General features: G+C 61.4%; 1 protein-coding gene across 2 annotated transcripts; it reads right to left on the bottom strand.

Annotated features, from left to right (window-relative positions):
- Positions 1-703: 703 nt before the first annotated feature.
- Positions 704-20,176, bottom strand: FMNL3 (formin like 3). Of its 2 annotated transcripts, XM_058042085.1 has the most exons (27): positions 19,983-20,176; positions 16,646-16,729; positions 16,471-16,551; positions 16,288-16,364; positions 13,697-13,780; positions 12,743-12,895; positions 11,573-11,681; positions 11,413-11,489; positions 11,214-11,307; positions 10,754-10,828; positions 9,600-9,710; positions 9,375-9,524; positions 9,162-9,263; positions 8,834-9,083; positions 8,593-8,661; positions 7,955-8,079; positions 6,542-6,744; positions 5,818-6,052; positions 5,669-5,737; positions 5,478-5,558; positions 5,267-5,396; positions 4,719-4,879; positions 3,535-3,636; positions 3,356-3,445; positions 3,151-3,262; positions 2,951-3,050; positions 704-1,229 (listed from the first exon to the last, which is right to left on the bottom strand). In XM_058042085.1, the coding sequence occupies exons 1-26, from the start codon at positions 20,127-20,129 to the stop codon at positions 2,959-2,961; spliced, it is 3,063 nt and encodes a 1,020-aa protein (XP_057898068.1). In that variant the 5' UTR covers positions 20,130-20,176; the 3' UTR covers positions 704-1,229; positions 2,951-2,958. The 2 variants fall into 2 exon arrangements, with proteins under 2 accessions (XP_057898068.1, XP_057898069.1); XM_058042086.1 differs by lacking the exon at positions 12,743-12,895.
- Between the last annotated feature and the right edge of the window lie 125 nt (positions 20,177-20,301).

Below are 20,301 nucleotides of genomic sequence, written 5' to 3'. Positions count from 1 at the left end.
ACAGATGGACACGGCCAGACAGCAGCATCTTTGCCCACAGCATCTCCGAGGATCCCCAGGCTGGAGCAGGGGGTTTGTGTGGGTGGATTAAAAGGTCCCAGGTCAGCGGCGGCGCTGGGGGGGCTGAGGCCGGGCCAGATCCCACCCTGGGTGTGGCAGTGCTGGTAATCCCCCCAAGAGGATTAGAGAAAACTTTTATTCCCCGTTTCAGGGCTAATCCCTGGCCTGGTGGGGCTCAGTCAGGGAGGCCAGGCCCTTGTGCTGCTGCTGAGGGTTTGGGGTCACATCCTGCCCCTCCCAGCACCCCATGGCCACCCCCACAAGCCCTTTTTGCCATCCTGCCCCTCCAGTCTTTTGGGACCTCACCCTGCTCCCCCTGCAGCCTCTCACAGCCTCCAATCTGTTCCCAGTCCCCCATAGCCACCAAAAGTGGGGTGGAATGGGGCTGGGGGTGTGGGGGGGCTCCCAATTCCTCCCCAAACCAGGTCCCCCCTCTCCTTAACCCCACAGCTTTAATAACAGCACTGCAAAGCTCTGCCAAATCTCTGCACATCTCTGTGCCCCCTCCCTGTCCCCCCCAAACACAGAACCACAACCTGGGGAGGCCCCCAAACCTCCTGGGCTGCCTCTGTGCCCCCACCACGTTCCCCCAAATCAGGCACTGGCCATGTAAAAGACTCCATATATTTCACATGTACAAAAAGTCACTGTGGTGGTGGGGGAAGGAATGGGCAGGGGGGTCCTGGGGTGGGGGGCACCATCCTGCCCCTCTCCAGGTGCCCCCCCAGCCTGGCTTTGGTCCCTTTTTTTTTTTTTGGCACTTAGTGTTCACATCAGTGGTCAAAGTGTCGAGCGCGGGGTGGAGGGGTCCCCCTGGTCCCTGCAGTGGGGCTGGGGGCTCTGAGCCCCCCCAGGGAACAGGGGGACCCTGACGGGGAGGGGAGCACGCCATGAATCAGCTCCTGATGCTGGGGCTCCACCAGAGATGGATTTGGCCTCTGCCTTAGGTGGGCAGTGGGTGCAGGGTCTCCCCGGGCACAGGGATGTCACCCGTGGGAATGGTGGCATATTTTGGCCCTGTCTCACGTGGTGTCAGGGCAGGACGAAGCCTCACGGGGCACTTGGGGGGCAGAGGGGGGTGAGGAGGGGCTGAGGCAGCCCCAAGTCCTCCCCTGCCCCCCGGTCGGGCTCCTTTGCCTTGCTGGGCTACAGGCGGATCCACCTTCGGGCTGTGGGATGGAAGGGACAGTCAGGAACAGAGCCAGGGACACCTGGGGGTGCCCAGGTGACCCCCCCAGAGTACAGGCACCACAGGCTGAGTCCTCCAGGCACTGGCCCAGGATCCAGCAATGCACTGGGATCCCCACTCTGGGCTCGAGCAGGGCACTGGCACCATACCCTGGCATCCAGTCTTACACTGGGATCCTGCCCAGAATCCAGGAGTGCACTGGGACCTTGTCCTGGGACCCAGTAGTGCACTGGGATACCAGTGTGGGATCCAGTACTGTGCTGGGATCCCATCTTAAGATCCAATAGTGCACTGGGATACCAGCCTGGCATCCAGTCTTGCACTGGGACCCTGCCTTGGGATCCAGTTTTGCCCTGGGATCCTGCCCAGAACCCAGTAGTGCACTGGGATACCAATGTGGGATCCAGTCTTGCACTGGGATACCAGTGTGGGATCCAGTACTGTACTGGGGTCCCATCTTGAGATCCAGTACTGCACTGGGATCCTGCCCTGGGACCCAGTGACCCCACTCTGGGATCCAATATTGCAGAAGGATCTTTGCTGGGATCCAGCCTTACACTGGGATTGTGTGTTGGGATCCTGTGCCAGAGCCCAGCCTTGCATCAGGATCCAGTGCTGGGATCTTGTGCTGGCACCCAGCCTTGCACTGGGATCCTGTGCCAGGACTCCATTCTGGTTAGAACATTTCACTGGAATCCAGTTCCAGGAACTGGCCTTCCACCCAGATCCAGCCTTATGCTGGGATCCTGTGCTGGGATCCAGCCTTGAATTGGGATCGTGTGTTGGGATCCAGCCTTGCACTGGGATCCTGTGCTGGGATCCAGCCTTGAACTGGGATCGTGTGTTGGGATCCAGCCTTGCACTGGGATCCTGTGCTGGGATCCTTTGCTGGGATCTAGCCTTGAATTGGGATCTTGTGTTGGGATCCTGCCTTGCACTGGGATCCTGTGCTGGGATCCAGCCTCAAACTGGGATCTTGTGTTGGGATCCTGCCTTGCACTGGGATCCTGTGCTGGGATCCAGCCTTGAACTGGGATCTTGTGTTGGGATCCAGCCTTGAACTGGGATCTTGTGTTGGGATCCTGCCTTGCACTGGGATCCTTTGCTGGGATCCAGCCCTGTGTTGGGATCCTGTGCTGGGATCCAGCCTCGAACTGGGATCCAGTGTTGAAACTCAGCCTTGCACCAGGATCTTATGCTGGGATCCAGCCTCAAACTGGGATCCTGTGCTGGAATTGAGCTCTCTGTTTGGATCCTGTGCTGGGATCCAGCCTTGCACTGGGATCCTGTGCTGGGATCCAGCCTCAAACTGGGATCCAGTGTTGAAACTCAGCCTTGCACCACGATCCTGTGTTGGGATCCAGCTCTGTGTTGGGATCCTATGTTGGGATCCAGCCTTGCATGAGGATCCTATGCTGGGATCCAGCTTTGCACCAGGATCCTGTGCTGGGATCCAGCTCTGTGCTGGGATCCAGCCTTGCACTGGATCCAGATCTGTGTTGGGACCCTCTGCTGGGATCCAGCACTGGGATCCAGCCTTGCATTAAGATCCCGCCCCAATCCAAAATCCTGAGGCGCACCAGACACCCTGGGGTGACAACATGCAGGGAGGGGGGCGTGCAGAAGGGGGCATGCAGGGCTCAGGGGGAACCCAGGGGGATCCAGGTGGGATCCAAGGGGATCCAGGCATGCAGGTGGTACCTGGGCTCTTAACAGCTGGACTCGTCGTGGTGGGACGGGTCGCAGAAGAAGCGGGAGCCCCGCTTGGCCGTGCGGGCAGTGAAGGGGACGCTCTTCAGCGCTGTGGGGGGACGGGCAGGGGATGGGGGGGACAGGGACATGTCAGCCCCCGTGGCTGGCAGGGCCAGGGCAGGGGGCCAGGGGGGCCGAGGGGGCCATACCTGTGATGATGTCCTCGATGGTGCCATCCTTGCCCTCGTACATGGGCCGGTGGTCCTTGGCCTGGCGCCGCCGCAGCTCCGCGATCAGCTCCTGCTGCTGCCACTTGTTCCGCTGTGAGGGAGGCACAGGGGGCCAGGTGAGGGACACAGGGGTCCCCTCCGTTCCCCCTACTCCCCAGCCCACCCCGTGGCTGCCTCCACCAACCTTCTCCTGCTTTTTAGCCTCCTGTGCCAGCAGCTTCTCCCGCATCACCTCCTCCTGCTTCTTGCGCGTCTCGTTCTCCTGCTCCGCATCCTGCCGGGGCACACAGGTGGGCAGGGGTCAGATTTCCCCCACCATGGTGCCACTCACCTGCAGGGCACCCCCTCCTGGCCCCAGCTCACCTTGTAGGAGTGGATGAAGCGGACAAAGACCGGGAAGAAGACAGACGGGGGGGTGGTCTTGGGGCTCTCGCCGAAATACCGCACCACGGTGTTGTAGGCGTCCTGGCACAGGAGCAGGGTCAGGCACGGGCAGTGCCCGGCACAGGGGGAGGGCAAGGCATGGTGAGCATCATGTGTGGGCAAAGCAGGGCAGGAGAGCACAGGGAGTGTGCAAGACAAGGTGTGGGTGACAAGGAACGCACACAGAGAATGCAAAGGAAGGCAGGGGTGCACAGGGAGTGTGCAGAGCAAGGTGTGGGTGACCAGATGTGCACGAGAAGTTTGCAGAGCCAGGAGCAGAACCAGACATGCACAAGGACCGTGCAAGACAAGGTTTGGATGAGCAGATGTGCAGAAGGAGTGTGCAAAGCAAGATGTCCACACAAAGGCTGCATAGAGCAAGGTGTGGATGACCAAGAAAGACACAGAGCATGCAGAGGAAAACAGGGGTGCAAGAAGAGCATGCAGAGCAAGGTGTGGATGACCAGCTGTGCAGAAGGACCATGCAAGACAAGGTGTGAGTGACCAGGTGTGCACAAGGACCATGCAGAGCAAAGTTTCAATGACCAGGTGTGCCCATGGACCATGCAAGACAAAGTGTGGATAAGCAGATGTGCACAAGGACCATGCAGAGCAAGGTGTGGGTGACAAAGAATGACACAGAGCATGCAAAGGAAAGCAGGAATGCAAGAAGAGCATGCAGAGCAAGGTGTGGATGGCCAAGTGTGCACAAGGACAATGCAAGACAAGGTGTGGATGATGAAGAAAGACACGGAACATGCAGCGGAAAGCAGGAGTGCAAGAAGAGCATGCAGAGCAAGGTGTGTGGGTGACCAGATGTGCACAAGGACTGTGCAAGACAAGGTTTGGATGAGCAGATGTGCACAAGGAGTGTGCAAAGCAAGATGTTTGGAGAAAGGCTGCATAGAGCAAGGTGTGGATGACGAAGAAAGACACAAAACATGCAGCGGAAAACAGGGGTGCAAGAAGAGCATGCAGAGCAAGGTGTGGCTGACCAGCTGTGCACGAGAAGTTTGCAGAGCAAGGTTTCAATGACCAGATGTGCACAAGGACCATGCAAGGCAAGGTGTGGCTGACCAGCTGTGCCCGTGGCCGGTGCCAGGCCGGGTGTGAGCCGCCCTCACCTCGGCCGTGCGCGCGTCGCGCTGCAGCCGCTCCAGCTGCCCCTCGCTGCCGCCCAGGAAGCCGCGCAGCACCGCGCTCTCGTGCTGCCCGCACTCCCGCCGCAGCAGCTCCATGCCCCGGCCCAGCTCCTTCACATCCAGCAGCACGTTCTCCAGGGACACTGCAGGGACACGGGATGGGGTCAGTGTGGGTAACTGAAGGTGGTACAGAATGTAATCTTATCCCCTAAAGAGTTGCAGCTGAACCGTTTACTAAAGATCAGGAGCAGGCCTGATGTTAACAGGCCACACCTGTAGTAAATAAGAAGAGTGTTATAAAAGAGTGGATTGATGGGAACTGGAGTCAGCTGGCTACTGTGAGGATAAGGAAGAGTCAGTGCCTAGAGAAGCTGCCTACAAGAGAAACATCAAGGAGGTACAAAACTCTAGCAATATGGAACCCTTGCAATGTAATGACAATAGATCTCTTGCACTATAATGACAACACGTCAGTGGCTGTGTGAGGCTGGGACAGCAAGGTGGAGCCATAGTCACAGGTTGAAGGGCACCTGCTGCAGCTTTCTCCACAAAGTGCAGCTCCTGCCAGAAGGTTGCCAGCTCCGGGTACTTCTCCCGCACCGTCAGCGCGATGAAGTGCAGCAATGTCATCTTCCTGTCGGTTGACTTGGTGTCCAGGAGCTGCAGGAGGATTTGGGGAGGGGGTCAGGGCTGTGGGATGGGACCCTCAGGGTCCCAGGGAGCCGGGGAGGGGCTGCCCACCAGGTCCAGGCTCTGCAGTTTGAAGCCGTAGACTGCGCCGCGTTTGCTGCTGTTCATGTAGTTGCCAAGCGCCAAGATGATCTGCAGGGGCAAAGCAGCAGAGTTGGAGGGTCAGGAGGGAGTGAAACCCCCACAGGAACCTCCTCACCCAGCTACAGCGAGGCTGGATGAAGGACCCCCACCCAGCCCACCTCCAACATGTGCTTCAGCTTCTGCGACGACTTAACAGAGGCCGAGGCCGCGATGATGGCGTTGAGCTGCTGCAGGGGGACAGCACAGGGGGGCTCAGCTGGGGTTCAAGGTGGAGCAGGTCCAGTTCTCCCCCTCCCCAGCTCCGTACCGGTGTCAGCATCTGGATATTCTCGGCGAAGTTGCCGAGGAAGGCCATGATGGCCATGCGCTGGGGCAGCCTCTCCACCTTGCTGAACTGCAGCATGAAGCGATCCTCGTCCGCCAGCTCCTCCAGCGGCTTCCGCTCGCGCTCGTACTGCCTCAGCGCCTTGGCCTCCGCCTCCGTGGGCAGGAACCGCATCAGGCACTCCACGAAATCCACCGGCAGCGTCGCCAGGTCGAACCTGCCCCCGCACCGCAGCGTTGGGGAGCAGATCCCCAGAGGTGCCCAGTTTGGGAAGCCTGGATCCCTGTCTGGGCACCCTGAACCACAGCCAGAGCCCCTGCACCCTACCTGGGCCTCTGTACCCACCCTGGACCTCCTGAACCTCAAGCAAACCATGTGCATCCCAGCCAAGTCCTTCTGCACCTTGCCTGGCTCTCCTGTTGACCCTCTACCCCCAGCCAGACCCCCTACATCCCGAAAAGCTCCTCTGCATTCCAGACAGTCTCTCTGCACTCTGCCTGGCACCCCTGAACCCCAAAAAATTCCCGCTGCTCTTCCGCCAAGACCCCCTGAACTCTGCCTAGATCCCCTGAGCCCCAAGCAGCCACGCCGCCCCCCAACCAACCCTTTTGCATCCCTACCAGCCCTCTTGCACCCCTGTGTCCCCCCTGCACCCCATTTTTGACCCTCCCTGCCCCGTTTCTGCCCCCTCCAGCGCAGCCCATACGTGTGGATTGCCCGGCAGATCTCGTCGGCGCTGCGGCCAGCCTTGCGCAGGGTGATGGCCAAGTTCTTGGCACGGTTGGCCTCCAGCAGGGTCACCTTGGTGGCCACTTTCTGCGCCGCCTTGCTCTTGGCACACACCAGGTCCAGCGCCGGGCCCTGCGCCTTGGTCTTGAACAGCTCCTCGAAGCGCTCCAGGTCCAGGTCCTGGGGGATGAGGGGGGTCAGAATTGGGGCTGGGGGTGCCCACGTGGAGAGGAGGACTCCATAATATCAGAAGCCTAATTAATTACTTTATTATACTGTATTATTCTATACTATATTACTATTATACTGTATTTTTTACTATATTCTATACTATATTACTATTGTTATATTATATTATATTATATTATATTATATTATATTATATTATATTATATTATATTATATTATATTATATTATATTATATTATATTGTATTATATTATATTATATTGTATTATATTTTATTACATTACATTACATTACATTATATTATATATAATACTATACTGTATTATTCTCTACTATATTACTATATTATATACTATATTACTATAATACATATTATAATATATTATATTACATTATAGTGTATTCTATACTATATTGCAGTATATTATTCTATACTGTATTACTATATTACTATTATAGTATATTCTATACTATATTGCTGTTATTATACTATATTCTGTTATTCGGTACGATATTATTCTATACTATATCACTATTATTATACTATATTCTATTATTCTATACTATATTACTAAATTATATACTATGTATTTTAGTATATTACATACTATATTACTATACTATATTAAATATTGTAATATACTATATTATAGTATATTGTATGCTATATTACAGGATATTATTCTATATTACTATTATACTTTATTCTATGCTATATTATTCTACACTATATTACTATATATATACTATATATATTAGTATATTATATACTACATTACTATATTACGTATTGTAATATACTATATTATAGTATATTCTCTACTATATTACAGTATATTATTCTATACTATATTACTTAATCTAAACTGAATCTGCCAAACACTCAACTCCACTGCACAGAATCTTGTGACTGTCAGCAGTCCCGACACACATACGTGGATTCAATTGGTCAATTAATCAAATTGACCAGAATAACTGACCAAATAACCAGAATCCAATTACCAATTCCCTCCAGGTAAACAATCTTCCACAACGCACCCCACTCGTGAACAACAAGAGGAGCAGCAATTGAGATAAGAACTGGTTTTTTTTCCTTTCTCTGAGCTTCAGAGAATGTGAATCCCAGAAATGTCCTAGGGAAGCTGTGCCTTGTTTTTATTCTGTGAAGAGAAATGTAGCCACAGAGGGGTCCTGGGCTCACCTCCAGCACCCTCTCATCATCCAGCTCGCTGAACACCGTCCCGCTGATTTGGCTGGGCTTCAGCGCCGTCCAGTTGAACACAGGCAGCCGGAACTTGGTCTTGATGGGCTTCTTGATCCGGATGGCTGCCAGCGGGGCGGGAGCCAGCTCAGCACCCCCAGGGCATGGGGACATGTCCTGTGCCCACCCTGAGCCACCTGAGCCTGGTGACATCCACCCCAGGGCCACCCCATGCTGGGGTCTCTGAGCAGGTGTTCCTTGAGGATTGCAACCCCATCACTCTGGTGTTTGCAACCCTTTCCCTGTCCCTTGTCCCTGTCCCCACAGTTCCTCTGTCCTCCCTGTCCACACAATCTCTACACCATCCCTGTCCCCATGGTCCCCACACCATCCCTGTCCCTTGTCCCTGTGCCCTCAATCCCTATACCATCCCTGTCCCCATGGTTCCCACATCCTCCTGTCCCAATTGTCCTCACACTGTCCCGCTCCCCACACCCTCGCTGTCCCCTGTCCTTGTCCCCACTGCCCCTGCACTGTCCCCTGTCCTTGTCCCCACTGTCCCCACTGTCCCTGCACTGTCCCCTGTGCCCATCCCCTGTCCCTGTGCCCACCCCGTGGTCCCCCTCATCCCCACGTACCTGAGAGCCCCACGGTGAGGGCGATGGACGGTGCAGCCCCGGGCAGCGGCGGGGCCGGGGGACACTTCCCTGTGGAGCCATCAGAGGAGGGGGTGGGGAGTGAGACTCCAATTCTGGGGACCACCCAGACCAGCACCACGGACACCCCTTCCTGTGACCCCTCCCACCCCTGGGCACACCCAGCTCTGAGCTGCCCCAGCTTTGGGTACCCCGGGGTCTTCCTCTTCCTCCTCATCCTCACCTGGGAGCGGGGGCGCGGGGGGCGGCAGCGGGGGAGGCGGAGGGGGCGGCGGAGGGGGCGCGGCTTCCACGGCGGGCAGGACCGGGGGTCTCAGGGTCTCCTCCGAGGGCTCGGGCAGCGGAGGGGGCGGCTCGGCCCCGCCGGGCACCGGGGGCGGCTCGGAGCCGTAGTGCCGCCGGAAAGCCTCGTCCTTCTCCTTGATCATCCTGCGCAGCGTGTGCACCTGGTGGCTCGTGTGCTCGTAGGTCTCCTGGGGACGGCGAGGGTCAGATTGGGGGGATTGGGACCCTTCCCTGCTCCCCACAGCCCCCATAGCCCCCCAGCACACCTTGACCACCTCCAGCTCCTTCTCTCGCTGCAGCAGCTGCTTCTCCAGCTCTGCCACCCGCATCATGTTCTCATTCTCCAGATCCAGCAGCTTCTCCGTTAGCTGAGGAGAGGGACACGGCTGTGACAGCAGCTCGGGGACGCCCCTGCTGTCACCTCTGACCTCCCTGGGACCCAGCAAGGAACAACCCCACATCCCCCCGTGCTCACATACATGGGACAGGTGCTCCTCCAGCTCCTCCACCTTCTCCAGGGCCACATTTTTGGTCTCAGCATCCTCCAGCAGCCCCCCCACATCGAAGACGTTGTCCAGGTACGCCTGGATCTGCACCTGCAGCTTCTCGCTCTCCGTGTGCCTCGACTTCTATGGGCACAAAGGTGCCATCAAGGATGGGGGGACCCCCAACACAATTCCCCTGACCCTCAACCCCCCCCATACCTGCAGGAACTCCTCCAGCCCCAGTTTGGTGAACTCATACTGGAGATGGACGCGGAAGTTCATGTCCTCCACCGAGTGCACCACGATGTTGATGAACTGCATGCAGGCCACCTGCAGGCAGGGTTGGTGTCACCAGGTGTTGTGGTGTGATGAAACAGCCTGTCCATGCCGGTTCTTTCCCCAGGTGTGCCAATCACCTCTCCCTTCCCCTCCCTTGCCCCTGCTGAGTGCTGTCTGTCAATCTTGGCATTCCAGAAGGGTGTCGTGATTGGTGAGGTTCAAAAGATGCCTCTCAGCCCTGGGGACTTTGGGCCATCCAGGTGTCACTTGTCGCTTGAGACCTCCCCTCCTGTACCTGGTTGGTGGCTCCCTACCCCTTCCCTGCCCCTCTCCCCGGGGTTAAAGGAACAGCAACCACGGGCTCAGGGAGTTCTGCTGGAGCTGTTGCTGCATTCAGAGGCCTGTGGGCCAGAATAAAGCTCTGGATCCAAACCCTCCAGCAGAACCGACTCCTTTCCTTCACCATCACCTTAAAGCTTCTCCACCAGGGTAAACCTGAGCTCCTGCAAGCCTGGACTTGTCCCAAGCACCCAGCTGCAATATCCAGCTGGCCAAAGGTGTCTCTGGGGTGAAATCACCACAGTTGCCACCCTTGGTCAAGCAGCAAGGGCTGGACAAACCCAGGCACGTTCCATCCGGCTATATTGGGATTTAATTCCAATATATTGGCGCCCAACGTGGGGCAGCTCCATCCTGGGGATGGATCAGTCAGGGAAGAGACCCCTGAGGTGAAACCACCACAATTGCCACCTTTGGTCAAGCAGCAAGAGCCAGACAAGCCCAGGCATGTTCCATCCAGCAATATTGGTATTTAATTCCAATATATTGGCGCCCAACGTGGGGCAGCTCCATCCTGGGGATGGATCAGTCAGGGAAGAGACCCCTGAGGTGGCACCCTCACTTTTGCTGCAGCATGCAGCTGGCCAAAGGTGTCTCTGAGGTGAAACCACCAGAGCTGCCACCCTTGGTCAAGCAGCAAGGCCAGATGAGCCCAGGCACGTTCCATCTGGCTATATTGGTATTAATTCCAATAACCAGGATTCCTCCTGGCCCCCCCAGAGAGCCTCCCCCTCGCTCAGGACAGGGTGTCCCACCATGAAGTCGATGCTGCTGTCCTCGTTGCGGAAGTATTCCATCAGCCGCTCGAAGCGGTGTTTCTCCTTGCACACCTGGGCAGGCAGAAATGGGGTTCACCTGGCGCGGCCCCCCCAGCCACTGACCCTCCCCTCATCTCCTGGACTCCATTTCCCTAATCCCAGTCTGGTCCTGGTACTCCCAGACTCCCCCATTCCTCATCCTCCCTCATCCCTTCATCACCTGCACTCCAGATTCCCCTTCCCAGCCTGGTCCTGGGGTCCCTGGTGTCCCCATCTCAACCTTCTCTTGGGGTTTCCCCCATCCCAGATTGCTTCTGGAGTCCCCAGTTCCTCCATTCCCGAGGTCCTGCTCCCCAGTCCCAGCCTGATTCTGGTGTCCCCATTCCCCCCATCCCATCCTGGTCCTGTCTCCTCCATTCCCCCATCCCATCCCATCCCTGCTCCCATCCCCTTTTACCTCCTTGAAGTTGTCAAAGGCCGCCAGGATGATCTCGTGGCCGCCCCTCACCAGGCACACAGCAGCCAACAGCTCCAGCACCAGCGCCTTCATCCTGGCCACAGCGTCACCATCATCACCATCAGTGCCACCATCACCATCAGTGCCACCCCCTGCCAGCTCCACGACCCCCGTCCCACCCTGCCAGACCCTCCCTCACCTCGGGTTCTTGTTGTTGAGGCTCAGGGCGATCTCGTTGACGGCGTGGGGGTGAGACATGACCAGGTTGAAGCCGTACTGTGGGCACGGAGAGCACAAAACCGGCGTCAGCCGTGGTGGCAGCGGTGACAGCGGTGTCCCCACCGTGGGGGTGACACTACCTGGTAGTTCATGATGGCCCGGAGACACATGATGCACAGGTGAACATCATCCTTCTGGCTCACCAGGCGTGAGTTCTTCAGCGCCCTGCGGCTGGGCAGCGTGCCATAGCTGCGGGACAGGGCACACGGTGAGCGGGGCTGGCACCTCCGATGGGGGGCACAGCGTGGGGACAGCGTGGGGACAGACGGACGGGATTTGGGAGGGAAAAAGGCAGCCAGAGGGCGACAGGGACAGAGCGAGCAGAGGCGGAGCAGAGGCGGGCACGGGGCTGGCACCAGACACCCGGAGCAGAGGCGGGCACGGGGCTGGCCCTGGTACTTACCGAGCAGCGAGGTGGGCACGGAGGGGACAGAGAGAGAGCACAGCCAGAGAGGGGCACCCCGGCCCTGGAAGCAGAAACGGGGTGCATTACCCCGGGCACGGGGGCACAGCCAGAGCAGGGGGAGCGGAGCCGCGGGGGCACAGGACAGGCGGGATGGGGAGATGGCAGTGCCAGGGCTGCGCGGGCATAGAGGCAGAATAGGTTGTGGCATGAGTGCCACGCCAAGGGCGAGGCACAGCGCTGCGTTTGTGCCCATGCAGTTGGCATGGGACAGGGTGAGGAGTGACACCGTGGCAGGGCACAGACATGGCACGCACACACCATGGCACAGACATGGCACGCATCATGGCACACAGCATGCCACACAGCATGGCACATGGCACACACCATGGCACAGACATGGTACACAGCATGGCACATACCATGGCACACACCATGGCACATGGCACACACCATGGCACACACCATGGCACACAGCATGGCACACAGCATGGCACATGGCACACAGCATGGCACACACCATGGCACAGATATGGCAACAGCATGGCACACTGGCACACACCATGGCACAGACATGGCACACATCATGGCACATGGCACACACCATGGCACACACCATGGCACACTGGCACACAGCATGGCACACAGCATGGCACACTGGCACACACCATGGCACATGGCACACAGCATGGCACACAGCATGGCACACAGCATGGCACATGGCACACAGCATGGCACACAGCATGGCACACTGGCACAGCACTCAGCAAGCAGCCAGAGCCCTGCACAGGCCGTACCCCCATGGCAGGACGTGCCCCCAGAGTGGGGCATGCCCCCGGGCACGTACCGTAGGGCGGTCTGGCGGGCAGAGCGTGCCAGGCTGCTGCCGAAGGGGGCGGGCAGGGCGCTGGGGTGCTGCAGATCCTCGATGGACCTGCTCCAGGAGCGCAGCTTCTCCAGGGCACCGTCCTCACCTCCTTCCAGGCCCTCAAAATCCAACCTGGAGGGGGCACACGCATGGAGCGAGGGTGGCACAGGGCTCTGGTGGGTGGCACAGGGCTATAGCAGGGAGTTTATGGCTCTGGCAGTGGGCACAGTGCTTTGGCAGGGGGCACACGGCTCTGGCAGCGGGCACACAGTTCTGGAGGGGGGGCACAGGGCTTTAAATGGGGGCACAGGGCTCGGGCAGCTCTGGCAGGGGACACAGGGCTGTGGTGGGGGGCACACAGCTCTATCAGGGGGCACAGGGATCTGGCAGAGGGCACACGGCTCTGGCAGCGGACACAGGGCTTTGAAGGGGGGCACAGGGCTCTGGCAGCTCTGGCAGTGGGCACACAGCTCTGGCAGCAGGCACAAGGCTCTGGCAGCGGGCACATGGCCCTGGCAGGGGGCACAAGGCTCTGGCAGGGGGCACACGGCCCTGGCAGGGGGCACAGGGCACTAGCAGCGGGCACACAGCTCTGGCAGCAGGCACAGGGCTCCAGCACAGATGCAAGCACTGCAGTAGGTGCCAGGTGGATGCAGTGCAGTAGGTGCCAGGTGGGCACTGCGGGGTGGGCAGAGGCACGAGGGTGGCTCAGCAATTCCCAGAGCAGCCGGGCAGGGTCTGACATTCCCGCATCCCTCACAAACCGCTGCTCCCTCCCTGCCTCGGCGCTGATAACACACCCAGCGCTATCAGGGAGCGGCCACAGGCTCCCCAAGGACTCCCTGCACCCACAAGGACACCCCAAAGTCTCCCTGGACCCCCAAGGACTCCCTGGAACCCCCCCCTCACCCCGAGACCCCCGCCCCCACTCACATGACGGCGCACTGGGCGAAGGACAGGTAATTCACCAGCACGTCCAGCCCTTTGTTCTCGTCATTGAGGAACTCCCGCACCCACCTGCGGCACCAGGAACCCATCAGAGCCCGCGGGAAAAAACGGGGATCCCCCCAGAACAACCCCATTAAACACGGGAACCCCCCCCCAGAACGCGGAGACCCCCCCCAGAACATCCCCCTCCAACATGGGGACCTCCCCAGAACATCCCCATTAAACACGGGGACCCCCCCCAAGAACACGGGGATCCCCCCAGAACAACCCCCATTAAACACGGGAACCCTCCCCAGAACGCGGGGATCCCCCCAGAACAACCCCCATTAAACACGGGAACCCCCCCCAGAACGCGGAGACCCCCCCCAGAACATCCCCCTCCAACATGGGGACCTCCCCAGAACATCCCCATTAAACACGGGGAACCCCCCAGAACACGGGGACCCTGCCCCCAGAACATCCCCATTAAACACGGGGAACCCCCCAGAACACAGGGACCCCCAAGAACACCCCCTCCATCACCGGGACCCCCCCCAGAACAGATCCCTTAAACACGGGGACCTCCCCAGAACACGGAGACCCCCCCCAGAACATCCCCCTCCAACATGGGGACCCCCCCAGAACACCCCCATTAAACACGGGGACCCCCCCAGAACACGGGGACCCCCCCAGAACATCCCCCTCCAACATGGGGACCTCCCCAGAACATCCCCATTAAACACAGGGACCCCCCCCCCAAGAACACGGGGACCCCCCCCCCAGAACAACCCCCTCCAACATGGGGACCCCGCCCCCCAGCAGAACCCCCTCTACCACGGGGACCCCCCCAGAACACAGGGACCCCCAAGAACACCCCCTCCATCACGGGGACCCTCCCAGACCAGCCCCCTTAAACATGGGGACCCTCCCAGAACAGCCCCCTTAAACACGGGGACCCCCCCCAGAACACGGGGACCCCCCCCAGAACATCCCCATTAAACACGGGGACCCCCCCAGAACACGGGGACCCCCCCAGAACACCCCCGGCACCACGGGCACCCCCGCCCTGGCACGGGCACGCTGCGGGCACTGCCCTGGTGGGCGCAGCCCCCCCCCCCCCCGTTATCAGCAGTGCCGGCGTTATCAGAGGAGCGCAGGGCAGGGAGGGCTCGGTGCGGGCGGGAAACGGGGCTTGGTGATGGGGCTGCACCCCCAAACCCACCCCTGAGGGGAAAGGAGGAGATTCGGGGTGCCCTGACCCTTGGGGAGGGTGTTGGGGTGCATTGTGAGGTGCCAAGAAGGGGAGTGGGGGTACACGGGGTGGGGAATTCACCCCGATCTTTGGGACGGTGTTGGGGTGCACTTGTACCAACGGCCAAGGAGGGGATGGGGGTACAGGGGGTGGGGGTTCACCCCGACCCTTGGGAGGGTTTTGGGGTGCAATTGTGAGATGCCAAGAAGGAGGTGGGGGTACAGGGGGTGGGTGGTTCACCCCGACCCTTGGGAGGTTTTTGGGGTGCAATTGTGAGGCGCTGTACCCACGGGAAAGGAGGGATTCGGGGTGCCCTGACCTTTGGGAGGGTGTTGGGGGACAATTGTGAGGTGCCAAGAAGGGGATGGGGGTACAGGGGCTGGGGGATTCACCCCGATCTTTGGGAGGGTCTTGGGGCGCACTTGTGAGGTGCTGTGCCCATGGAAAAGGAGTGGCTGGGGGTACAGGGGGTGGGAGATTCACCCCAAACCTTGGGAGGGTGTTGGGGTGCAATTTTGAGGTGCCAAGAAGGGATTGGGGGTACAGGGCGTTGGGGATTCACCCCGACCCCTGTGAGGGTCTTGGGGTGCATTTGTGAGGTGCCGTGCCCACGGGAAATGAGGGGATTCGGGGTGTCCCGACCCCCGGGAGGATGTTGGGGTGCAATTGTGCGGTGCAAGGAGAGAATGGGGGTACGGGGGGTGGGATTACCGGGGGTCCCCAGCCCAGCCCAGCCCAGCTCCGCGCGTCACGGAGCCCCGGGGCCCGCCGGGGCCGCCCCTTTCCTGCCGCCGCTCCAGCCCCCGAGCCCCAGCCCTGTTTCCTGTCTCCGGCTGCTGCTATTTTGGGTTCCGTGGGCAGGGACGAGCGGGGCCGGCGGCGGGGAACAGCCCGCACGTGCACGAGCAGCCCCGGGCACGCCGGTGCCACCGGGAACCCTCCGCTGATGTCCCCAAAAACCCCCCCGGGGTCCCTGCGCATCATCCCGGGGCCGGTCGGGGATGGAACGGACCGAGCCCCTCCGGTGTGTCGGGAGGAGCCGGACGGGGATCCGACCACGCTGCCTCGTTCAGGGCGTCAGCACCGGCCCATCCGCCCCGGCATCCGCCCCCGGGAGCGGCCCGCGGGCCGGGGCAGGAACCGGGCCCAGTTCCTGCAGCGCCTCCGGCTTCCCCTGCAGCTGTGCGGGGCTGGGGACAGCACCCCGCGGTCCCCCCGGAGGCTCCAAGGCCATCCGGAACTCTGCACCCCACAAAGCCCAAAGTCTGCACCCCACAAACCCTCCCCGGGACCCCACAAACCCTCCCTGGGACCCCCCAGCCCCTCCCTGGGACCCCCCACTCACCCAATGTGGTTGGTCCTCAGGCTGATCTCCAGCTCCCGCAGCACCTTGGTGGATTCCTGCACCCTCCTCCTGAACTTCTGGGGGGCACAGCAAGGCTGAGCTGCGTCCCCCCAGATTCCCCAAACCCCCCAAGGCTCCCTCAAAGCCCCCCAAAGCCCCCAAAGCCCCCCAAAGCCCCCTCACCTTGCGTGTGACACCCGGCTCCAGGAAGCTGCGCAGCTTCTGGATGTAGGCATGGGGTGGGCTCTTCACCTGGAACCGCTCCTGGGAGGGGACAGGAGGGTGTTGGTGACATTGGTGACATTGGGACAGCGGCGTTGTCCCCTCCCCAGACCCTCCACGGGCCGCCCAGCCCCACCTGGTCACAGATGAGGTCCCACTTCTTCTCGTTGTCGTACTGGCGCAGCAGCCGGGCTTTGTCCGGGGGCAGGTTCATGGAGCTCTGGGGACACAGAGGGGGTGTCACCCTGAGGGACACGGGGACAGTGCCCACAACGGGCACCGAGACCCATGGCACAGCCCCAAAAACACCCACAGCTCAGCCAGGATCCCCTCCGAGAGCACCCTGAGACGTGGCATGGCCAGAGTGGTTGGCACCAGGGTGGGTGTCACCCTGAAGGACACGGGGACAGAGCCACCAAGGGCCACTGAGACCCATGGCACAGCCCCAAAAAGCACCCACAGCACCCACAGTGCCCCCCAAGGGGCACCAAGAACCATGGCACGGCCTGGGTGGCCCCAAAAAGCACCCACAGTGCCCTCCAAGGGGCACCAAGAACCATGGCACAGCCCCAAAAAGCACCCGCAGGGTCCCCTCTAAGGGCACCCTGAGCCAGAGCGGCTGGCACCAGACTGCACCAGCGGGCACAGATGTGGCACGGGCACAGCAGTGCCACCAGGGCCACGTGCCAAGCACCAGTGGCACCAAATCTCTCCATCCCTGACACATCCTTCCTGTCTGCAGCTGCTTCCGTGCCACAACCGCAGCCTCCGCTCCCGACCGGGCACGGGGCCAGGCACCGGTGCCAACTCCCCAGGACACCGGACACAAAGCCTGGCACCGGTGCCATCCCCCCAGGACACCAAACACAGAGCCAGGCACCGGTGCCAGCTCCCCAGGACACCGGGCACAAAGCCTGGCACTAGGTCACTGGGAAGAGCCCAGTGGGACGTGGCACAGGACAAATGGGGTGCCACAGTGGGCACCAGGGATGCCAGAGAGCCTGGGAGTGCCCTGGTGGGTGATGCCACCACAGGGAGAGATGCCAGCCCATGTGGGCGATGTCACCCTGGTGGGAGATGGCATTGCCTTGGGTGATGTCACCGTGGTGGGTGCTGCCAGCCCGGCTCATGATGCCACCCTGATGGGAGATGCCACCCTGGCGGTGACGCTGCCCAGGGCAGCCCCGTTACCAGGAGCTGCTCCTCCCCTCCGTGCCAGCCCTGCCCGCTCACCCCGATGCCACGGGAAACCGGGACCGAGCCCGGGGGAGGCCACGGGAGCGCTGGGCAAGGGTCCCACGGGACTGACCGACCACGGGACAGGCTGACCAGCAGGACAGACTGACCAGCAGGACAGACTGACCAGCAGAACAGACTGACCAGCAGGACAGACTGACCAGCAGGACAGACTGACCACCAGGACAGGCTGACCACCAGGACAGACTGACCAGCAGGACAGACTGACCAGCAGAACAGACTGACCAGCAGGACAGACTGACCACCAGGACACACTGACCACCAGGACAGGCTGACCACCAGGACAGACTGACCAGCAGGACAGACTGACCACCAGCAGGGACTGACCAGCAGAAGGGACTGACCATCAGCACAGGCTGACCACCAGGACAGACTGACCACCACCAGGACAGACTGACCACCACCAGGACAGACTGACCAGCAGGACACACTGACCAGCAGGACAGGCTGACCAGCAGGACACACTGAGCAGCAGGACAGACTGACCACCAGGACAGACTGACCAGCAGGACAGGCTGACCAGCAGGACACACTGAGCAGCAGGACAGACTGACCACCAGGACAGACTGACCACCAGGACAGACTGACCATCAGCACAGAGTGACCACCAGGACAGACTGACCACCAGGACACACTGACCACCAGGACACACTGACCAGCAGGACAGACTGACCAGGACACACTGACCACCAGGACAGACTGACCAGCAGGACAAACTGACCACCAGCACAGACTGACCAGCAGGACAAACTGACCACCAGCAGGACAGACTGACCACCAGGACACACTGACCAGCAGGACACACTGACCATCAGCACAGACTGACCAGCAGGACACACTGACCACCAGGACACACTGACCAGCAGGACAGACTGACCACCAGCACGGTGCCACCCAGACTGCCCCCGCGAGGGGCACCGTGCCCTCCGCACAAGCCCAGCGGTAAAACCCCGGGCCGGGCCCGGCGGCGGAAGGGACGCGCGGAGACCCCGCCGGGGGGCTCTGAGGCGCCGCCGCCCGCCCGCGCCGCCGTTCCCGCCGCTCCGTTTCCTGCCTTTGTGCTGGGAACGCGGCCGCTCCCGGCCGGCCGCTTCCCCTCCGCCGTCCGCCCCACCGGGAGCCCCCCACGCCTTGAATCCCACCGGGAAACGGCGGCACCGGAGGTTGGCGGGGGCTCCGGGGCGGATCCTCGCCTCCGGGAACCGCCGGGCTCCCATCACATGATGGAATGAATATTTTCCGCCCCCGGTAGCAGCCGGGACGGCACCGATGGCCGCGGGGACATTTTGGGGGAGGCAGGTGCCGCCACCCCGCAAAGTGACCCCCTCCCGGTACCGGTGTCGCCCACCGGGACGTGTCCCCCCCCGCCACAGGCCCCGCGTGGGATGCGGGACGGGCGGGAGCCGCTCGTTACCGGCGGGACGCGCCCACGCCGGTGCCCCCGGTGCCCCCGGTGCCTCCCGGTGCCCCCGATTTCGCCTTCCAGAGCCCCGTGGGACCGCACTCGGCATTTCCTGCCCGGCTGCGGCTTCCGCTGGCGGCGGCTCCCACCGGGATGGCGGGGCCGGGGGGGCACCGGTGTCACCCATCCCCGGTGTCCCCCACCGCCACCCAAAACAAAGCCGGGACCCCGGAGAGGCCACCGGGACGGCTCCGGGGCCACCCAAGCGCCGGTAGGACCCCTCGGCAGTATTGGTGGTCCCGGTGGCACCGGGGTGGGCACCGCCCCGGCGGTGACAGCGCACCGGGGACCGCGCAGGGCACCCGCGCCCACCGGGAACCACTTCACGCACCGGGAAACCGCGAACCCCCGCAGGCAGCGGGGAATGCCAGCCTCGCGCGCTGCCCCGACCGGACTTTCCCGGTTTGCAAAGTCCCCGGGCCTCAGGGGCCCCCGCGGTGGCACCGGGAGTGGCGTCACCCCCGGGGCTGTCCCGGCTGGGGAGTTCCCCGCGGTCGCTGCCCATCCCCGCGGGCACCGGCGCTCCCCGCCCGCCCCTGGCGGCTCCGGGCGGCGCTGCCGTCCCGGCGGTGCCCGGTGCCCGCCAACGGCTCCGGGAGAGCGCATCGGGAGGAGTCCCGGGGAGGGATGAACCGGGACGGGGCTCAGCGGGAACACCGACGGAGCGAACGGACGAAGCGCACCACCGGAGGCACACCGGGAACGGACGGTGAGCACCGGGAACTGGGGAGCGCGGCGGGGGTCGGCCTCTCACCAGCACCAGGGCGAAGCGCTCCTCCAGCTCGCAGGGCTCCGGCATCGGCATCTTTCCCGGGGCGAACAGTCCGGCTCCCCCCGGGGCCGCCGGTGTTCCCGGGCCCCGGGGCAGCGCCTCCCCGTCCGCGCTCTCCACGTTCCCCATCCCCGGCCCAGGCACCGGGGGGCGGTGGGGGAGGTTCAGCCCGTCGTGTCCGGCGCTGCCGCCGCCTCCCGCTCCCGCCCCGCCCGCCCCGCCCGGTCCCGCCCCGGCGCTGCCGGTGCGCGGCGGCGCCACCAGGGGGCGCCCTCAGGAGCGGCGGCGCCACCAGGGGGCG

The sequence above is a fragment of the Melospiza georgiana genome, chromosome 29, assembly GCF_028018845.1.
Source record: "Melospiza georgiana isolate bMelGeo1 chromosome 29, bMelGeo1.pri, whole genome shotgun sequence".
Classification (NCBI taxonomy): Eukaryota; Metazoa; Chordata; class Aves; order Passeriformes; family Passerellidae; genus Melospiza; species Melospiza georgiana.
Note: the sequence above shows the minus strand (reverse complement) of the source record. Positions and strands in the feature narration are given on the sequence as shown.

What these genes read in the sequence shown, in the direction of transcription:
- FMNL3 (XM_058042085.1), bottom strand. Translation starts at nt 20,129, where the DNA reads ATGGGGAACGTGGAGAGCGCGGACGGGGAGGCGCTGCCCCGGGGCCCG. An exon ending in CTCAACAACAAGAACCCGAG is followed by an intron (nt 11,308 to 11,412) that starts GTGAGGGAGGGT and finishes CGCTGTGGCCAG; the next exon opens with GATGAAGGCGCTGGTGCTGG. An exon ending in AGGCTAAAAAGCAGGAGAAG is followed by an intron (nt 3,263 to 3,355) that starts GTTGGTGGAGGC and finishes CCTCCCTCACAG; the next exon opens with CGGAACAAGTGGCAGCAGCA.